Source organism: Anser anser, assembly GCF_964211835.1.
Source record: "Anser anser genome assembly, chromosome: 14".
NCBI lineage: Eukaryota > Metazoa > Chordata > Aves > Anseriformes > Anatidae > Anser > Anser anser.
The window spans coordinates 1,265,470-1,285,578 of record NC_139735.1 but is presented as its reverse complement, the minus strand read 5'-3'; the positions used below and the strand labels follow the sequence as shown (position 1 = coordinate 1,285,578).

General features: G+C 54.5%; 1 protein-coding gene across 5 annotated transcripts in view; it reads left to right on the top strand.

Annotated features, from left to right (window-relative positions):
- ARHGAP26 (Rho GTPase activating protein 26) overlaps positions 1-20,109 on the top strand; it is a 132,403-nt gene that overhangs the window by 100,175 nt on the left and 12,119 nt on the right. For 3 of the 5 annotated variants that reach the window (XM_083798702.1, XM_083798700.1, XM_083798703.1), the window contains exon 20: positions 2,004-2,157. In XM_083798702.1, the coding sequence (XP_083654828.1) occupies positions 2,004-2,157 (154 nt within the window). Of the gene's footprint in view, positions 1-2,003; positions 2,158-18,122; positions 20,097-20,109 lie in introns of those variants that run through there. The other 2 variants (XR_014572334.1, XM_083798701.1) reach the window with 2 other exon arrangements.

The following is a 20,109-nucleotide window of genomic DNA, read 5'->3' as shown; positions in this document are numbered from 1 at the left end:
CACCTGCACAGCCCTCCGGCCCCAAACCCGTTACCTGCTGCTGGAGCTGGCCGGGAACTGTGGGCCAATAAATATCTTTAAATTCAGCACTCCGGGGAAATCTCTCTTGTTTGTGAGCTTTTCTGACGTGGTTTAGGGAAAGCACGGCTCGTTGTTTGATCCGCTGTATGACTCATCGCTGAAGAGGTCGTCTGCATTTTCCTTTTAACACCGCAGACGGTGGCAGGCTGGAAAAAAAATCCAGCTGGGTGCATCACAGGACCAGCGGAGGGGACAGAGAAGTGTTTGAGATACCTGCTCCCCTGTCAGCTTGCTGGAGATCAAGATTAATGACATGCGATTTCAGGAACCTGTTAACATCGATCGACAGAAATATCGCATCCTGGGCTTCGTCTAATCTTTGGAAGATCACCTGGGCTGAGTTCGGGCCCCCTTGCTGCCTGCAAGCGCTCTGATTTTGCCCAGGAACCAGGAGAACTCAGTGACCCCGGGGAGCGAACGTGACGAGGAGCGTTAGACTTTGCTCCTCGCCCTGGCACCCGCGAACCTTTTGCTCATGTAATCTTTTTTCCTTGAAACGGTGGCAAAGGGCTTACACAATGCCACGCTCCTCTGTCCCTGAGACAGCGCTGCGTCCAAGCTATTTCACAGAAATGTGAGGGGTTTCTCTCTGCTGGGTGTTCAGTCTTAACTACCCGCATAGCTCAGGGGTTCCTCTCACGCTGTTTATCCTTCTTTAAACGTGCACAGGATGCAGATGAGTGTTGCATGTTGGCCTTCTAATGCAAGCAGACGTATAATTTGAAGGGATTGAGAATGAGGGGTTCTTTTTTACTGCGTGCTTTTCAGCAGCAATTTGATCATGTTAGTGTGCACAGGAAAAATAATTTCCCTGAAAGATTAATCATTGAAGTAGCACTCAGCGTGTTTTCCAGCAGGTGCCTGTCTTTCAGGAAAACATCATCACAGAAGGAGCAGTTCTCTGCAATAGAGCTGCTTTCCATGCCTTCAGTGATGATAATTGCTCCTCCCAATTAGAACTACAATTGCTGCTTATATGGAAAAGGCACCTTACGAAAATGAATTAATGTGATTTGGGGTAATTCAGCGCAGAGCTGAGGAGGGGACCCATGCTGCCGGAGGCTGGTTTGGGATACGTAACGTTTCCACACCTCGGTGCTGAAGTTACACAGATAAGGGGGGAAGTCTCGTAGCAGAGCGTGATGAAGGGAAAGGAGAAACTCCAAGAAACCTCCAGGCTGGCGGCAGGGAGGTGCCCACGTCTCGGCGGGCACGGTGCAGCCGGTGTCCGTGCGGTGCTGTGCCACGGCCGGGGCTGAGCCACGGGGCCGGAGCTGGGAGCGCTCAGAGCAGCTGCACCGAGGCAGAGTGGAGACCCTTTCCCCTTCCTCCTCAGCCCTGTTTGTAACAGTGCTGCCTTGTGATGCTGGGCATGGCCAGAAAAGGCTGATGGTAGTTATTGTCACGTCCTAGGCTGAAGCGTTGCTTTGCTGAGATAAACTTTAACTGGGTGATCTGTCCTTCCCTCCTTCTAAAATGTTATCCTGCTCTGTCACACAAACGTTCAGCCCTGTGGTCGCCGATTTCAGTCACAGAGACATTCCTTCCTGTATGTAGTTTGCATTCTAATTTTTTTCAGGTGATGTAGCACTTCGGAAGTCTTTGGGAATATAAAATATTAATGCCTTAAGAAAAACAAACAAACAAAAACATATTTTCTTTAAAATATTATTCATTTAAAATGTACTTGCATCAATAAAAAAATAACTGGTGTAATAATTGTATATCGATGTACAACGTACAGAAAATTTGACTGTAAGCTAACTGCCTGCCGTTGGGGATCTGGTAGGATACTGCCCTATTTACAGTAGGGCAGGGATTATTAATAGGAATGCCATATGCCTTCGCAGCTGTATGCGCTTTTTTAAGCAATAGCAGCTATGTGTGGTGTCTGATGATTCTTGGGTTTTGGTGTTTTTCAGAGGAGAATAGGAACAGTATCATCAACTCCAGCCTGGAATCCGTCGTATCCTCAAATGCAAACAGCTTCCTCAACTCCAACAGCTCTCCCCAGCCCAACCTGAACTCAAGTGATCTTGAACTAGAAGTAATTAAACCCAACAGGCCAAATTCACTGTAAGTACGGTAGTAATTAGTGTTTTATAGGCTCTCTGTCCTTAATCTTTAATCAGGGCTGTTTCTTACTCTGAATCCCAGCAGTATGTGGAAGAATACAATTTAGCATTTTAATTTTTAATGGGCGCCTAGCATGTGTCCTGCATTTTTAACTCTGCCTAAGTGGTGGGATTAGTGGCTGCGGGTTAGATCTGCTGGTGAGCTCAGCCCTGGTTATTTTGAGCACGCGGGATATTTTTCAAGCAGAGCTCCGCGTTGCTGTTTGAACTGCTTGACCCATCTGGAGATAACTCCAGCAAACACAAAGGACTTTTCTTCTGAGTTAAATCCTATGACTGTTGTCAGTACAGTTGATCTCCAGCCAAATCTGTGCCATTGCTTCTGCTATTGCTTCCTTCATCTGGAAAGTTCAAGGGAAAAAATAGCGACCTTAGCAATGACTCCCTGGGGACGGCCGAGTTATTTATGAAGTCCCCTGGACTTGACACAGCCGAGCCCTCGCACCAGTGGCCGCTCTGCTGCGGGGAATTTCCTTCCTGCCGCGGCCCTGCTGGGCCCCGACGCATTTTCCCACAGAACCTCCCTCCCCTCCCGCACACGTGAAGATCTGCCCAGATCCCCGGCAGCCGTCGCGGGTCCCGGGGATCGGCCGGCGGGATCGGCTGTGCTGCGCCGCCGGCGGCAGTGGTGCGCAGCGACCTTGGCGGTGAGGGGAGGCCTTCCTCCCTCCATGTCCCCCCACGGGCTGCGTGCATGGCCCCCTCCCACCTAGCTGGGCAAGCCCCCAGCCCCTTGAGGGCAGGCGGTGAGCGCTTGGCCTGGGCAGCTTTCTCCTGGCTACCCGTGGAGACGGTGAAGTGCCGGTGCTGGTGCCGGGTGGGCCAGTGACCCTGGCCGTGGTCCCTCTGGTTGATGGGAGGGGACGGGGTTGGGGTCTGGGGTGCAGCTCCCACGCCCCACAGGGGGGGCTCAGCCCCACAGCGCTGGGACGGGCAAAGGTAGGTGCACATTGGCAGTGTCTGGGCGGAGAAGGGCTCTGGCTTTCGCCCACCAGCTCCATCTCTTTCCCATCGCCACTGCTGCCACTAAAACCCTGCGAGCAACCCAGCCGACCTCGTGTAAGCCGAACCCAGCTGGCAGGACGCTGGGCGGGAGGAACGGCGCCCGCGGGGCAGGAGCCGCGGTAAGGCCGCGAGTTGTGTGCCGTGAGCTGGGGCGGGATGCGCGGGTCTCGTGCCCGTGCTGCTGGTGGAAGCCCTGGGGGTCGGTCACATGCCGTTGCCCCCAACAGGATGTTTTTAGTTTATTTGTCCTCCGAGGGAAGAAAATTATGTGACTCGTATTGCAGCAACGTTTGTGAGCCCGAGTCTCGTTGCGACTTTAAGGAATTGTTTGCCAGATTTGCAGTTTTTCAAATTCCAAGAGTCGCTCTTCCTAATAACTTATTTTTTAAAGAAAGTCGTAAAGAAGCTCAGCGGAACGAACCAGTTCAGGCTGTGGGGAGCGGAGGCGTCTTGCTGTCACCCAGAGCTACGTGAGCGGACTGGAGCAGAACCATTTGCTTGCTGCCCATAAGGGGCCTTTACACTTGTGCAAAGTGAAGCGGTGCCTAGCAGGGTAGCCCTGGCAGCACTTCTGCCTCTGGCAAAGTTTGTGGCATTTGGTATTTTTCCTTACATCCAGTGATTGCACACACAGGAATGTGCAAGCTTTTAGTCAAGGCCGAGCTAAAGGTTAAAAAGTGAGTCTAAAGTGAATACCTCAAAGCAAATGTTTTCTTCTCTATAACCCCAATTATGTAAATCTAATGTCTTTAATCCAATCCAATCTTTCAATAAGAAATGAAGTGTTTGACTTCATTTTATTCTCTTTTAATGCTATGTATAGATGTCTCTTCAGCCTCTGTGCCTGCTTACCCATCAGCCCGAGTCTGCTCCGCACGAGCCCATGCTGTTCTCATACTTATCTGTGCTCCTGGGTTTTAATGTTTGCTGAAACGCATTAGTTTGTCTTTAAATATTTGCTTTTAACCTAATTTGTAGTCCCATGAAAATTTGATTGCTGTATTTCCTCTGCAGTGCTGTGGTGGTTAAACATACCCAGATCGTTTCCACGTGTTTATTTGTAGCCGGCTCGAGCCTGCTGATGGTGCTCAGCCCCCACGCGGCGTTTGGGGGGGACCGGGGAGAGCAGCGTGTGCAGGGAGGCTGCCGGGCTTGCTTGGCGCTGGGGAAGGAGCACGCGTTTTTAGACAAGTAAGGGCTTGGCGCGAGTGGTTTTGGTTCCACACCAGGGCTGCGGGTCGGGTGATGGTTGGGGTTGCTCTGCTTGGGGCGGTCACCGGAGTCACCCCCAGCCGCGGTCGGAGCGGTGGCAGCGGTGATCCCCGTGCCCGGCCCACGGAGGTGCGGGGCTCCTCTGCTTCACGCCTCTGCCCCGTGCGGGTGCTGACGGGCAGTGGCGAGGAGGAGGAGGAAGAGGAGGAGTGCCGCCGGGGCAGGAGCGCGGCGAGCAGCGCGTTGCCCTGCGGCTGTGCACGGGCTGCGCTCTCGGGGTCGGGGCGCGCTGCCTGAATGGTGCCAGTGTCCCGGCGGCGTTGTCCTTGCTGCCCTGCGGCGCTGCACAAATAATGCCTGTATAAAGCCGTCCCTGTTTCTTTAACCAGCTGGGTAATTTCAGCTTTGCAAAGCCTTGGGCAGCTCTGGGCACTGAAGCCGGTTGCTATTATCTGTTACTGCCGTGCGAGGGTTTCCAGTGCTCCCCTGTAATTACCGGACCCACAATGAGGGTGCCCGGCATCAGGGAGCGTGTCAGGGTGCCTTGCTCTCCGTGCCCCTTCAAAAACCCTGCCAAACCCTCTGCCGGTCCCGTGAGACCCATTGTCGAGCCCAGCTTCAGTTTTTTTCCTGCATTCTTCACCATTTTCTGTAAGTTTTTGGCCACGGGCCAGGGCTGTCCCATCTCGGGACCCGCTCAGGAGGAGCTGCCCGGCCCACAACTGGAGCAGCTCGCGGTGCTGGCAGAATTCAAGAATTCAAGCCCTACAGCTGAGGAGCTGTAAAATTCCAGGTGTGAGCAGGCCGGGAAGCCCCGCTTTCCTTCTTTAAAGAAAAAAGGATTTCTTTCTGAACAAGGAACTCATTGAGAGTACTAGTAAAAAAGGAATCCTGGATTTGGTGCTTCCTTCCCTAAAGTGACAACAGCAAAGGTTAGTAAATTAAAAACTAACCCAGACCAGAACTGAATTTTCTCTTCTTTTTTTTTTTTTTTTTTTGGTGTCTGAAATTACCAGTGAAATGAATGCTTCCGTGCAGGCCATCGTGGACCAGGGCCTTTTGCTCTGTTCTGCTGCTGGGAGGTGGATGGGTTTGGTGCCCTTAGTCACTGACATGTCCCTGCCCCTCGTGTCGTCGTGGTGGGCACCCAGCCCCTCACAGCATCAGGGCACGCTGCTCAGTGTCTGCACAAGCTCTCGGGGTGCTGCCAGGAGAGGAGCCGTGTCGGCTGGAAGTTCGAGCTTCTTACTGTGGAGGCTGATGTTCGCGTCAAAATAAGTCTGTGAAGCTCCTGCTGATCTCAGCGCAACGCTTGCTGGAGCAAAGACATTAAGGCTGCAAGTTTGGGGGACGTCTTGTTTCAGTTTTGCTGCAGTGAGCACTGATACATCCGATACACCCTGTGACCTTACCGCGTGTGATGTTAAAGATTTTGAACGCCGTCTGTGGAAGCGGAGAAGTTTGCCTGAGCTTTGTCTACAAAGCTTCTCGGCTCGCCGGCAGATGCTGGTGCGTAGCTCAGCTCTGCTCCACGCGGGGCCGAGCCCAGCTCCTGCTTCTCACGTCCTCCCAGGGATCCGTCCCGGCTCCTGCTGCTCTCCCGGATCTCTGCACGTGAGCGGGGCCGGGCGGCCGCGTCGGGCGCTGTGAGAGCAGCACGCGTGGGACGCGCTCTGCGTGCCACCGCTGTCCTTCGGCCGGGGGAACTCGCTCGTTTTCACCTTTGCCTTCCTCGGTCCTGGCCCTCCATCACGAGCCAGGAGGGAAATTGTTTTGCTGCAGGGCGAAGGCTCTTCCTTCCCAGGCACCAATCAGGGTTTTACGATGGGAATGCGTTTATTTATTAGGGCTGGTTTTATTTTTATGGAAAAACCGCTCTGGGCGGGAGTTGTACTGGTGAGTCAGCAGGGCTGCTGTCCCCTGCCAGGAGCTGTCGCTGCGGCGGCGGGCACGAGGGACCGGAGCTGGCTGTCTGCTGCCACCAACGCCCCACATGGGGATTTTTAAATATTTCTTTTAAATAGGCACTGATTTTCTTTACCCTTGCCTTTGCAGAGAACTTCTTCCTTAGGAAACATGACAAAACAAAAGCCAGAAAAGCCTGTATTTCTAGCGTGGATATATACTTCAGCTGAAACGGGGAAAGTTTTCAAACACTGTGTGATCACAAAGCACGTAAGACTTGAGAATGTTTTTTTTTTTTTAAATCCTTAAAAGCCAGCACCTTGCTCTGGTGGCCTGGTAACGCACACCGGAGATGTGCCTTGGATGGAGTAGCGAGGGTTTCGGTCTGTTCTCTCATCGTAATTTCTTCTTGTGCGTGACGGTTTTGAAGGTGGGGTGAGGCCAGATGACTTTTCGCCCTGTAACTAGATGGGCTGGATTTTTGCGTTGCGACTTCATGAAGTCGTCGGCCTGCTCAGAAGTAGGAGCATGCAAACGATATCCAGGAGGCTTCTGCCTTTTCTCTCAGGAGGGGAGATTTGCATCCGAAGCGTGCAGGATGGTCGGGGCGGGTGGGAGAGCACCCGGAACTCCCAGCTAGGCCGGGTGGTGCTCGCCCTGGCCCCCAGGCATCCCACAGCAGTGCCCCTGCTCTGTCCCCAGCCCTGGGGGGGACCATTCTGTGCCGTGCCGTGCCGTGCCATGCCGTGCCATGCTGTGCCGTGCCGTTCCGTGCCATGCCGTGCCATGCCGTGCCGTGCTGTGCCGTGCCGTGCCGTGCCATGCCGTGCCGTGCTGTGCCGTGCCGTGCCGTGCCGTACCGTGCCATGCCGTGCTGTGCCGTGCCGTTCCGTGCCATGCCGTGCCATGCCGTGCCGTGCTGTGCCGTGCCGTTCCGTGCCATGCCGTGCCATGCTGTGCCGTGCCGTTCCGTGCCATGCCGTGCCATGCCGTGCCGTGCTGTGCCGTGCCGTGCCGTACCGTGCCATGCCATGCTGTGCCGTGCCATGCCGTGCCATGCCGTGCCATGCCATGCCGTGCCGTGCCGTGCCATGCCGTGCCATGCCGTGCCGTGCCGTGCCGTGCCTGGTGCTCTCCTCGGAGCACCGCAAGCAGCACGTGGCTCCCCGGCTCTCCGAGTGGTGACAGGGCAATTCAATCTCAGGGCTAATTTTAGAGCGGCTCTGTGAGGCTGTCCTTTCGGAGGGACACCGTAGCTCCAGCCATTTCTGGCGGGCGCTGGAGGGGGGCAGGGAGAGGCTGTCCTCATGCGCCTCGGCCGCTCTGGGCATCCCTCCCACGCCGGCTCCCTGGCTGCTGGCATGGCAGCGCAGGGCGAGCCTGGCTGCAGCAGCCAAACACGAGGCCTCCAAAGCAAGGCCGGGCACTCAGAAATGCTGCCTGGTGAATCGGGAGAGCCGTGGGGAAGACCCCTTGGCTTAGGACCCCCCCACAGGGAGCGGAGGCTGCGGCTGGGGCTGCCGGCGGCTGAGGGTGGAGGCTGAGCGTGGGACTGGGGGCCCTGGGGGGAGCCTGGGGGAAGTCCACGAAGCCTGATGAGCAGGAACTGCGGCGGCGATTAGAGCCGGGGGGGAGTCGCAGGAGGTGTGGCAGGAGGCTTTTTACCTGTGCAGAGCAGGCGCAAAAATACACATTTTTCTGTGGGGCGGGACGGCGCTGCCGGTTGCGTGCGGGGATGTCTCCAAAAATACCAGGCACGGAGCTCGGGGGTGGCGCAGCCAGCAGCCTCCTTGCCTCGGCCTCAGGAGGCTCAGCCCTGCCCGCGGGAGGATCCTCCCGGCTTTGCTTTGCTTTTCTAAAAACCTGAGAAGCCGTCTGCGCCAGCAGGGCATGGGACGGGATCCCCTGGGCTGGGAACTTGGCTGCACGCACAGGGAAACGCCAGGATTAGAGTTGCCTTAAGGCCCTCGTGCCTAGGCAGTGCATCCTTTAATCCTTCGTGCTTTCCCTCGGAGGATGCGGCATCGTGCAGTGCTGGGGCGGCTGCTGGGCTGCCATGGTGGCCGTCCCCCAGGGGTGGCCGTCCCCCAGGGGTGGCTGTCCCCCAGGGGTGGCCGTCCCCCAGGGGTGGCTGTCCCTGCCGTGGCCATGCAGCCAAAGGGGGGCTTTATGAGCACTTTGCAGCAGCTGACTTGTTCCTCAGCTTTGGAGTTCATGACTTGGCACCTTTCACACCCTTTTTAGGGTTTGCGTGCCTGTCCGCGTGCACTCGGGTTTGTGTCAGGGTGATAATTACAGAGAGCTCCCTTCACAATATCAACGCCTTTACCAATTGCTCCTGGAATCGGCTTTTTTTATGTGCGAACCAAGTCAAAAATAATGGATGCTGAAAGAAAAATTACTTGATGAAGGAAGCGTAGTCCGCTGCTCCCTCAAAATGGAATAATTGTGTTTATTTTCTTGCTCGCTTGTTTCTAAAGGACCTAAGGGCAGCGGGTTTTTGAGGTCCGTAAGGGTTATTCAGGGCACTGGGGTTTCTCCTGGAGTGGTTTCGCCAACAAAGCTGATGTCCGTGGGGTTGGGCTGAGCAGGGCGTGCGGATGAGTTCCCGTGTTAGGGCCCAGCAGGAGCGCGCCTTGGGGAGGTGCGGTGGCCGGGTGATCCTGTACCTTCTTTGCCCTGGGGACTCCGGCCTTAGGGAGATGATAGCTTTGGGAAACTTGGGTTTAGTCGTCACGTGTCCGTTTGCATTTTATTTTATTTTCTTATTGACCAAGTATAGCTATTTCTTGCCCTCCGTGGATATGGAAAGAAATGAGGAGCAGATCTAAGGTCCAGTGGTCATGAAAAAAATAGCCCAGTCAGTGTAAGGGGGAGAGGCTACTCCCATGTGCTTCTGATTTACAAGACCAGAATAAATCTTCATTAGGCGTCCCAGTTAAAACTTGAACTACATTTCTCCTTCCCTTCCCAAAAACGAAAGGCCTGAGAGCCACGAGCACCATGGGCATATTGAATGGCATAAAGTGGTACTTGCTGGAATAAATAAACTCCTAAAAATGCAAACAGCTTAGCAGTTACCAGTTGTAACACACGTAAGCAAAAACACCCAAGAAGTAAATAGATCTGTAAATGCTGCTGGGTCCTTGCAGAATTTAAGTCACTTTTTCCACTCTGAAAAATAACTACGTAAACGTGACACAGCCTTATTCAGCAGCTCTGCTGCCTGTACTTGGTCAGAGGGCAGATAGCTGCGGCAAAAATAGGGGCTGGGGGCTGTTTGGATTTGTTTGAATTTTTGTGAGGTCGTCAGTAACAGGAGAGAAGCGAACTCGTTCTGTGCTGTGCTTCATTAGTCAAGCTATTGTCAGAACAAATCCTTCCTGCCCCGGGAGCTGTGCCACCACGTTACCAGCAGTACGACCAGCCAGGTGTGAAGGGCAGCGGAGGCTGGCGCCGGTCAGTGATTGCAGAGGAGGGAAACTCGCTTTCTGGATGCCGTGTGAAGCTGGCAGCGAGAAGAGCCCGCTTTTATTTGTGCAAGGACCCCCCAGAAGGCGCACAGAGGGGAGGTACTTGCAGGCGGTGAATGCCCAGGAACTCTTTACAGCTTTTATTTCATTCGCAGCAGAGGAGCTGCGAGCCAGGGCCGTTTCGTTTTCCGAGCAGCGCCTGACGAGGCCGCGGTGAAGAGGTTGTGCAGGAGCGCTGCAGGAGCGCTGCGCCCGGCGGAGCCGCCGCGGCCCCGGAGCCCTGCCTCTGAGCCAGCCGAAGGTGTGAGGTGGGAGAGACCACGAGAATGGATTTATTTCTTATAGACCACAGAGCTTTGAAACGTTTGTAAGCAGGCACAGGCCTGTCAAAGCAGAGCTTTCTCGTGGCTGCAGCAGTAACCGGTGGTTAGGCGGTGACAGTCCTCACGTCTGTCTGCTGCCGCCACAAAGCGCTGGCATTTCTGCCTTTCCAGCTGAGACTCTTAGAGTGCTCAGCTGCGTTTTAGTTTCATTTGTGTTTTTTTTTTACAGATAAGGGGGATATGCCACGCCGGGTGCCTAGCTGGGTGAAAAGAGGCCAGGTGCTTGCCCGAGGCGCGGCAGCCGGCAGCAGCAGCGCTCTTCCCTGCGCCCTGCGTGCTGCGCTGCGACCTGCAGCCCAAACGCAAATCCCACCCTTAGCGCACCGGGTCGGCAGCGGCGCTGGAATGGCAGCTGCTCAGGGGCGTTCGGTTTCAGGCTAGGAAAATGTCTGAAGTTACCGGAGTCACTAATCCCAGCACGGGTGTCGGATGAGTCGCTCGGGTGCAGCGAAACCGGCCGGTCTTGCTCAGGAGATGCTCATTAGTCACTGCTGCATTTTCACACCTTTGAAAAGTGAATGACGATGGTTAATAACCAACTGGTGTACTCATCAGATAGTATCTGGCTGACTTGGCAAAAAGATCTGACATCCCTGTCAGCTGGGTGCTTCTGCTCGGAGTAATAAGGAGCAAAACGTGTGCTGAGAGGGTCGTGCCCCACAGGTTTGCACGCAGGCCCCCAGGGCTCTGTGCAGGCTGGTACTGCCCTGGTCAGCGCACCCCGGTCCTCACAGGGCTTTGGGAGCCATCAGTAACATCCGCATCAAAGGCCTCTTCCCCCTTTTCTACCCTCTTGCACTACCTGCTGCAGCATCCTGCTGAGACTGTACAAACAAATCCTGCGTTAGCTGCAAAGCCCCGTTAGCCCTGGGCTCTGAGCTGCAAACCACCGCTCTGGAAACACCAATACAGGATTTTATTTTCCCATTTCAGACTTGCATGTCAAATTTGCACAGGTTAAAGCCCAGCGGTCCTTTCTCAGCAATGCTGTCCTGTGCTGGAGGTGGGATGGTGTCAGGCTGTGTGCCCTCCATCTCCGGCACCGCTGGAGGTGGCGTGGCCGCAGCGGAGGCAGCTGAGCGAGCAGGGACCCGTGGGCAGAGCGCGGCGCCGCGGGGACCTCGCAGCACTTGGGTGCTGGAAGCCACGCTCATCCTGGCGCATGCAGGTGGGCAGAAAGGTGCAGGTGCTGCTGAGTGCCTTCAGGGTGTTTGCTCCTCTTGTGCTTTTCAAAGCCCTCCCTGTGCTCGGGTTGGAGGGGAGCTCCCTGTGCCCCCTTGCTGGGGCAGGGCGAGCGCTGCGGTGCGGGGCCGTCGGAGCAGCGACCAGCCAGGAAGTTCTTGAGCTTCGGTTTCCTTCTTCGTTCCTTGGGTCAGGCGTACAGGTCAGAATATTTCTGAAATAACCCCTTTGGTCAAATGATGTAAGTGAAGTGCAGCACCAATGCGCTTCATGATCCCAGGCTGTATTTTCCATATATTAATTACCCCGTGCTGCTTCAGAAGGATGGGCAGAGGTTAGGAGGTGCAAACTGCGCAATGGCTTCAAAATGAAAAAAGAAAACACAGATTAATGTAAAACTGGGCAGAAAGCGGCAGGCAGAGGAACGCCTGCACATCCCCGTGGGCACGGGCTGGCTGCGGGTCACTGCCTGTGCCCGGGGACACGCGGGACGGCGCAGGGAAGCGGCAGCCACCCGGGGACAGGGGCAGGCGGCTGCCGTGCCGTGTCCGCCCGTCCGTCCGTCCGTCCTCCGTCTGGGGGGGGGCTGTGGTGTGTGAGAAATGAGCCCTTAACCTGCGTGACCTCTGCAGTTCCTCTCTCGTGCTCAGTTGCAGTTGTTTTGCAGAGGCTTTTGTGGCTCTGCTTTCTTCTGCTCCCGTTGTTTATATTAGCGAAGAATAATGGCAGCTGGAGGTGCAGAAGGCACCGAGGCGGGTCCCACCCTCATCCTGCCTTCCTGTCAGCCACTTGGGGAATGTCTCTGGAATGGCATCTCTGGGGCTTTTGTTTGAGAAATTTTCTTCTCAGCCAAGCGGAGCTGTCCCTGTGAAACCCGTGTGCTTACCCGCTCTCCCCCGCCCCGGCATTCAGCCCCACTTTAGATCTGGAAGAGGACTGGAGCCGGTGCGTGGTGCCGACCTGCGGCACTGCCCTGGGCGAAGGAAGCGGCTCCCGGCCGAGCGGCTCCGTGCCAGCCCCCGGCGGCCCCACCAGGCGCTAAGCCCTGGGCTTCTGCCTGATCGGGGTTTTAATCACCAGGGCCGGCCACGAGGGGCGGATCTTCTGATTGCGTGAACCAAAAAATGGCGTTTTAAAGGGATTAGGTAAAATCTCATAATGGTAGCTCATCGTAAGAAGCCATATCTAAATTTAATTTTAAGACATCGGACCTGTCCTGTCTGCAGTCGCAGGCAGGGACTGGGCTTTTACACTCGGCCTGCCTGGTCCCCGCGGGGCTGCGGTGGCACGGAGCTGCTGGCCCAGCCGGCAGGGAGGTGGCTGCTCACAGCACGTCCGTCCAGGCGGTGCCACGGTGCGCAATTACCGCAGCGTTTCTCCCTCAGCACCTCCTGGTGCGGCTCGTGTCTCTTCTGACCGAGTTGCAAGGCACCACCGCGCTGCTCCTGGATGGGGGAAGAGCCCGTGGGAGGCCGCTGACGGCCCTGCAGATGAGCCGCTGGGGGAGGAAGGCTCTCCGAGGTGGGCACCGCCTGGCCCTGCGGGTCCCCGGGCGGGACGGCAGAAACCTGCGTACGGCATCTGGTGTGGATCTGGGGTGAAGTGAGCCCAAACAAGCGTTGGTGCCCTCCTGTTTGGAGTCACGGGAAGTACTACAACACGAGGAGAGCGAGGGTAGGGACACGGCAGCAAAAGCGGGCTGTGGGGCTTTGTGCCGGGAAGCGATGAGGTCTCTGCGGAGGCTCACCGGGCGGCACCGCGGGGTGGGCCCCGACCCGGCCGGGGCTGGCACGGAGCCCCGGTGAGCAGCGGCACCGTGTGCTCCCTGCTTCATCCTCCGCAGCAGCACCGGGGCCGGTGGCACTGCCCTGTGCCCACCCCATGTCTGTGGGTCGGGTGGGGGATTTGGGCAGGCGGCCCCTGGGGCACGGCGCCGCGTGGCTGGGCCGTGGGGTCGGCCTCAGCCCAGGAGGAGCAGGGGTCATTTACCGTTCCAAAGAGGAACGCGGATCTCCTGGTGTTCTTGCTTGAGAACAGATCCTCAAGTTCCCAGTCTGCTGCTTGGCTTATTCCAGATGACATAATATTCCAAGTATCTCATGACTTATTTATTTTTTTTGGTTCAGACTGTTATAAGGGTGTCTGTGTGTTTGTTTTTTGCAAAGCAGCTTTAACTTGGGAGTCCCAGATTCTGCCTGCAGTTAGAAAGCTCCATAAACTGCAGTGATTCAAGGGTCTGGCAAACATCTTCAAACCCGTTTCATGAAAAATACAAGCAGTATACTCAGTAGACTCCACAGATAAATGTGGTGGAGGCCTAGTTGCTGATGGCAATACGTTTTAGAACTTGCATATGTCTAATACACACGCACGCATATATATTTATATGTATGTATTTCATAATTCTTTCCTATGTTGTGTTTAAATAATCCTGGATTTATTTCAGAAGCGTCTGTATGCTTCCATGAAGTATTTTAAGATATGTGTAAAAGAAAGATGCCTGTAGGCCACAAGAGCAGTCATCTTGTTTTGGGAGGGCAGAGGGAAATTACAAACTTTCATTTGAGGAGAGATATTTAAGGCTGCTTGGTCGAGAGGAAAAGTCCAGCGCTGAAAGGACGCCAGCTTTCCCAGCGTCTCTGCTCCGTGGGCTTGTTGCTTTGGGCTCGCAGGAGGAAAAGGTCGAAGATGGATGGTTTATCTGTTTTTCTGCTGTGTTGGCTTTTCACTTGCCCAAGACTTTGGCATAACAACTTTTCAAAGCTTTAGCTCTTTCAGTTTTGAGTTGGCTCCTAGACTAGAAACTTTCCACAAATTGAACTTGAAAATTTGGCCAAATATTCTTATAAAGAAAGTCTCCAGTTTTGTGGCTAGCCCCATGTGAACCAGCAGTCATACGTCAAAATAGTTCCTACATGGTCATCCATTACAACAAAGATAATTTGTCAGGTTAAGCCTCCTTTTCGCTAATGCACGCAGAAACCTATCTTCCTTTTCTCAGCAGGAAGAAAGTATGTGGTTGCTTTGAATCCGCATCTTTGGAGTTAACTGGAGCACACTCCTGGGGACGGTATTGCCTGTACGGGGCGTGCGGGCCGTCGCAGATGGACAGACAGACAGCCTCTTCACAGGCTCCTCTCCCCAGGCCTCTCTGCAGCTCTTTCCAACCTCCCTTCTGCTCTCTGCAGCTTTTTGCAGAGCTGCCTCCCAAGAGACTGTTCAGAAGTTTCTGCTTTTGAACCGCACTGCTCTGTTTATGTGATTTGCTCTGGGAACATCTAAGGGTGCTTCTCGCAAACTGAATTAAATTAGCATTGTACAACTCCCTCCAAGAGATCTAAAAAAGTGCCTTTGACTTCAGCATCACATATGCTTAAAAGACAGCTTTCTTGAAAGCCTGGGGAAGAAAATACAGACATTGCACTTTCATTGCTTTCTTAATTCATATAATTAGTGTGGAGATAGCTGCATAGCTGTATTTTCTTCAAAGAAACTGCCTCAGACTAATATTGGCTAATGGAAATTTTACTTTCAAATAAAGCGGTATTTGAAAATACATTAAGGCCATTGTGGGGAAATGGATGCAGGAATCAAAGATGCTACAACAAAGCCTTCCCCGGGGCAGCTAACAGAACAGTGTGTGTGCTGTTAGGAGCTGACGGGTAGATCTCAGACTCATCTTCTTGCTTTCTTTTTCGCCTTTTCCTCTCCTGCCTTCCTCCCCCTCTCCCCTCTGGCTCACGGAGCGGGGGTCCCTGTGCGCGGGTTGCTCTCCTGGCCGTGCAGCGCTCGCCCAGCCCAGCCGGGTGCAGCCCGCCCGGCTCGGCTCTGCCTCCGGTGCCTCTGCTCGTGCTGGGCTGGGGTTTCTTTTGGGCTGAGTCTCTCAAGCGCGATCCAAGCCAACAGTCTTATTGAGCCTGCTGAAAGCAAAATGGCAGTAAATTAGGTCTCTCTGCCACCTATAAACGTCACTAGAGACAAAATATTTAAAAAAAAACAGCTGAATGCATTCTTTGGTTCCTCTTTCTGCCGGCAGATTCAATTCAAAACCAAGGATGCAGCCTAGACTTTCCCTTGTAAAAGGCTTTTGACGAATGTGGGACCGCTTTCTGGAGGCAGCGCTGCTTTCCAGCCGCGCCACACAGGCACAAAAAGGCCCGGCGCTCACCGCGCTCCCCATCGCCAGCAGCCACGGCAGCCGGGCCGCGAAGGGGCCGCGGGACGAGGAGGGTGCGTGAGCAGGGTGCGGATGGGGACCACCCCCGCGGGCGGCCGTGCCCCTCCTGACGGATCCGATTTCTCAGCAAAAAGCTGACAATTTCCCCCCCAGGGGCAGGGGGGGGAACAGGGCTGCTCAGTCACAAAGACATCCTGTCTCCCTCTGAAAGAAGATCCTGGTGCCTAATTAACTTCATAAATTAGCCAGAGCTGTAAGGCCAGCACTTCAACATAAAACGGAGGTAACACGATCTGCGCAGCCCTTTCTGCCGCGGTAAGGGATCCTGCCCACCGATTAATTTGCCCTCGTCCGCTTTCCGTCCAGCTGCATTCTGGCCGTGCACAAGCCGATGTGCAGACACTGTTGACAGGGCTGTGCTAAGCTGGGAAATTATCAGTAGCATAAGAACCGCGGCCAATTACTCGCCGGCCCCCGCGCGCTGGCATCGCTCCCCCTCCTCGCCCGGCTCCGTGCTGCGAGGCCGCCGGCCGTGCTTGGAGCAGCCCGCAGGCTTCCTGCGGCAGAGGTGTCCCGGCTGGGTTCAGCGGGCAGCGGGGAAGGAAATCCCGGAGGAAGGAGCGCCGTTTCATCTTTTGTTGTTGTCTGTACCGGCACTTGGAAAAGCACGAACGCAAGCAGCCCGTCCCCTGCGGAGGAGAGGAAAATCCCCTCTGCCTCCTGCCCGCGCTGGGCGGAGCGGGTGGGAGCGGGGAGAGGAGCGGGAGCCCTTGGGCACGGGGAGCGAGAGCTGAGGGCTTCCAGCAAGCACATGGAGCTCGGTCGCCGAAGCCCCGACAGGGAGCTCCCAGGGGCTGGGAGCTTTCTGCCCTCTCGCAGCACAGCTGGGGCATCTGTGCGCTGCTGCTCGGCGTGGTGGTGGTGGTGGTGGTGGGTGCCGTGGTGGTGGCCATGGCGGCGGTGGTGGTGGTGGTGGCAGTGGTGGTGGTGGATGCCTTGGTTGTGGTGGTAGATGCCGTGGTAGTGGTGGTGTTGGATGCCATGGAGCTTCGGCAGCCGCATGCCTCCCACGTGCTCTCCAGCGGCACCGGCCTTTCGGGTGGCAGCGGGATGTCTGCTCTGCCTCCCTGATAGCTCCGCTGTAGTCCGCAGTCCCGCAGGGTTGGTGCAGGCACGTTTACCTCAGTTTGGAGGCCAAGGGGTTCCTGTATCACGAACAGGTTTCTGTCTGACAAAGCCAAGGCTGAGCCTGCGCTGTTTGTTGGGGACCACAAGGGATCTGGAGCTCTTGCAGCCCGCGCTGGTTCTCCAGGTAACGACACCAGCCTGTCACCCCTGTCCCCTGCATCGTCTCTGTCCAGTCTATCTGTAGCTTTTCAGTATGGAAGCCCAAGAAGTGGTTTAACATTTTTTGTCTTTCTGTTGCTTTAGTTGTGGTTGATATGATAAAAGTTGCTTTCCAGGTCTCTTGCAAGAGCCATACTCTCCCATGTGCAATGGTGTAATACTAACGTGGGGTCAGCACCTGCGGTCTCCATCCTTGCGGGTGTCCCACGACCTGGCGGGCGACCCGCTGTGGCCTCACAGCCAGCCCTGCCAGAGCGGGAGGCAGGGTGAGACCGCCGGCCCCCGGCGACTCCGCCACGGACACAGCAGTGGGCGCATCCCGCAGGGGAACCCGGGGGAGCACATGAAATGTCACAAGTGGAAGTGCAATAACAGCCAACCAAAAAAAAAGTGAATCGTATGTGTTTGTCTTCACGGTGTTTGATTAATGGGAAGGGAGAAGAAGCTGCACCTTCACCTCGGCTGCCGGCAGAGGCGCTGGGGCTGGCCAGTGGGCTGGGAGGTCGGGGCGCACTGACCTGGGGGCTGTGATCCCACTGGGACTACAATCTCCTTCGTTTTGTGAGAATCCCTTATGGTGGCAGATGGGAGAATTTTCTTTTCTGGGGGACGTAAGATGGCAGCGGATGGAATGCCAGATTAAAATGAGAGCTTCTGGAGGCCTGTCGAGTTCTCCTTGATTGTGAATCCATTTTTTTGGTGACTAATGCATCTAGACTTGCAGAATTACCTCATGAATTAGAAGCAGTGGCGCGGTGGAAAAGATGTGACTGATGCTGGCTCCTGATTTACCAGCACTTCCCTCCTAAACTGCTGTTTGGCTTCCTACTGGCACAGCACAGCTTTTCTATTAATACTTCAGAGCTCAAACACAGTTTGAACGCACTTGGTTCAACATGAAATCTGCTGGCTTGATTGTGAGGTCTGCTGAGAGCCTTCTGAGCAGGGAGGAAGCAGGGAGGGAGTTATTTGTGGAGCAGAAAGTGCAGCCTCTGAGGGAATGCAGGAGCGGGGCAGCTCGGGGCTAGGTCCCACCAAGGCCCTGGAGACGTGTTAGCGTGGACCCGTGCTTTCCCCATGTCCCCTGCCTTCCCCACTCCCAGTGCTGGTGCAGCGTTCCCGTCGGAGCAGTGACGGGTGGGTTGGTAACTTGCCAGTGGCACTGCTGATTTTTTGATGTAAAGTTGGGCGCCCACTAAGGAGCTGTTCCTTACCAATCCAGCACGGTGCTCCCGCCGCCTGGACCCCGCTGCTGCGGACGAAACCTTCCCACGGGCCGCGCCGGCGTCCGCCCACTCCAGCAGGTTCCTTCCCGCGGTGCCTCCCAACGCTTAGTCATGCTGAAAACGCATCCATTGCTGATTCTTTGCTTATTCACTCAACCTTTCTCCAGCATTAGCATCAGTCTCTAAGCTACGTGCCAGAAGGCTGTACCAAACCAGCAATGTCATTGCTTCGCTTTGAAACGCTGAGTGTAAGCTGTATTTGGAAACGGAAACGTCTGTTAAGTGGGACAACAAAGACTCCAGCTCTCCTTCCCAAAGGCAGAACTCTTCCCAACCTCTCTTCTTATTCAAGTGGAAAAGCTTTTAGATGGCGTATGGCATTACTAAAGCAGCCATAGCATTCTCTCTATGGGAAATAAGCCAAGCAGCAAAGTAACAGGACAAACCAATATGCTGGGTGTCTTGAAGATTACAGAGAGAGACATGTCCGTATTATTGACAAGAAGATCATGTAAGCCGTGTCATCGAGACAGAGGAAATAATAAAATGAGATGTGGAAAGGTCCATGCTGAAGAAGCTGAACAGTTTTGGATCTATTTGGTCAAGCAATGTTGACCACAATGTATTTTGGCTGCTTATTTCCCTAAGTCTAATTGATGTGCACCTGAGTTCTTTATACAACCAGCTAACTCCTGAGAGAATATTACCAGAGAGAGCTTTGGCATCATTTTTCATGCATTTAAAGCACCAAAGAGAGGAAGAATCCTACCAATCAGAAGCCTGTGGGCTCATGGTAATGTATAGGATCATGCTTGGTGCCATCACTACCCTGCAGTACAGCCAGAGCCTGGGGAGTTGCTTGCTCAAGCCCATCTGGCTTTGCACTCTGGGCTTTGCTAGGATGTGCAGCACTGCATGAACTTCATGAGCTTCTCTGCCCAAAGCTGCCTCACGTTTCTTTTAGGCAACAGAGCCGTGTCCATCAGGGAGCTGCAATCTTGGCCTTGCGTTAGCAAGTTTAAGAGCCCTGGCATTAAATGATGCTGTAGTACTTTTTCTGGTTAGCTTTGAGAAGAGCCTTATGTTCAGCAGCTTTGTTTTATAGGAATAGAAGATCGAGGGGTGGGTGGTTCTTGGTTTAGTTTCATGCGGTCAGGTACTGATAATGTCAGGATGGGAATATTGTGTTTATTCTTGAGGTGATTTCATCAAAGGGCCTTAGCTCATCGGTAGACTATGCCCATTCATAGATGTTAGATGTTCTGTGCCAGAAATAGCCTTGAGTTCCACAAAAATAAACAAGTTGTAAACATTTTTTAAGTGGAACTGGTGTCCTCTCAGCCAAAAGAACAAAGCAGCAAAAGCTGTCTGGAAACCCTGCTGAGAAGAATTCTTCAGCTCCGTAAATGTCTGCAGGACTTGAGAAGTGTAAAGAAAATGCCAGAGACAGTCTGGGCAGGCAGACTGCTGAGAACGGGGGAGAAAAGAGAGGTAATGAGAAGGGAGTAGAAAAGAAGTTCTTTAGATCCAGCAACTGGAGCATAGACCAGTATCCGGAAGCAAGGAGTGCTGCGTTTTTCGCATGCTCAGGCAACAGGCTGAGCTTCAGAATGGGAAGCTAAGATGTGCCATAGCCACAGGAAGCGAGGAGGAGGCTTTTGTTCCACTCATCCCTGCGTGTTTGCGGGTGCAGTGGGATTGCCGGAGGGGCACTGGGGACCTCCTCCGTCCTGCTGCCGCCCCCTGGGCTCCTCACACCGCCGTGCGCCTCGCGGGGCTGCAGAAGGCACCAGAAGGAAAGGCGAAAGCCTCGGCACGTTTTGGGCTACTGACTGACAGAGTTCCCTCTGCTGCTTCTGCTTGGCTAAAGCTGCTTTGAAGACTCTAATTTTAGCCATTTCTTTGTTTCCTGCTTCTGGTATTTTTGGTTCTCAGCTTTTTTTTTTTTTTTTTCTGTTTTGTTTCCTACTATGCACTCAACAG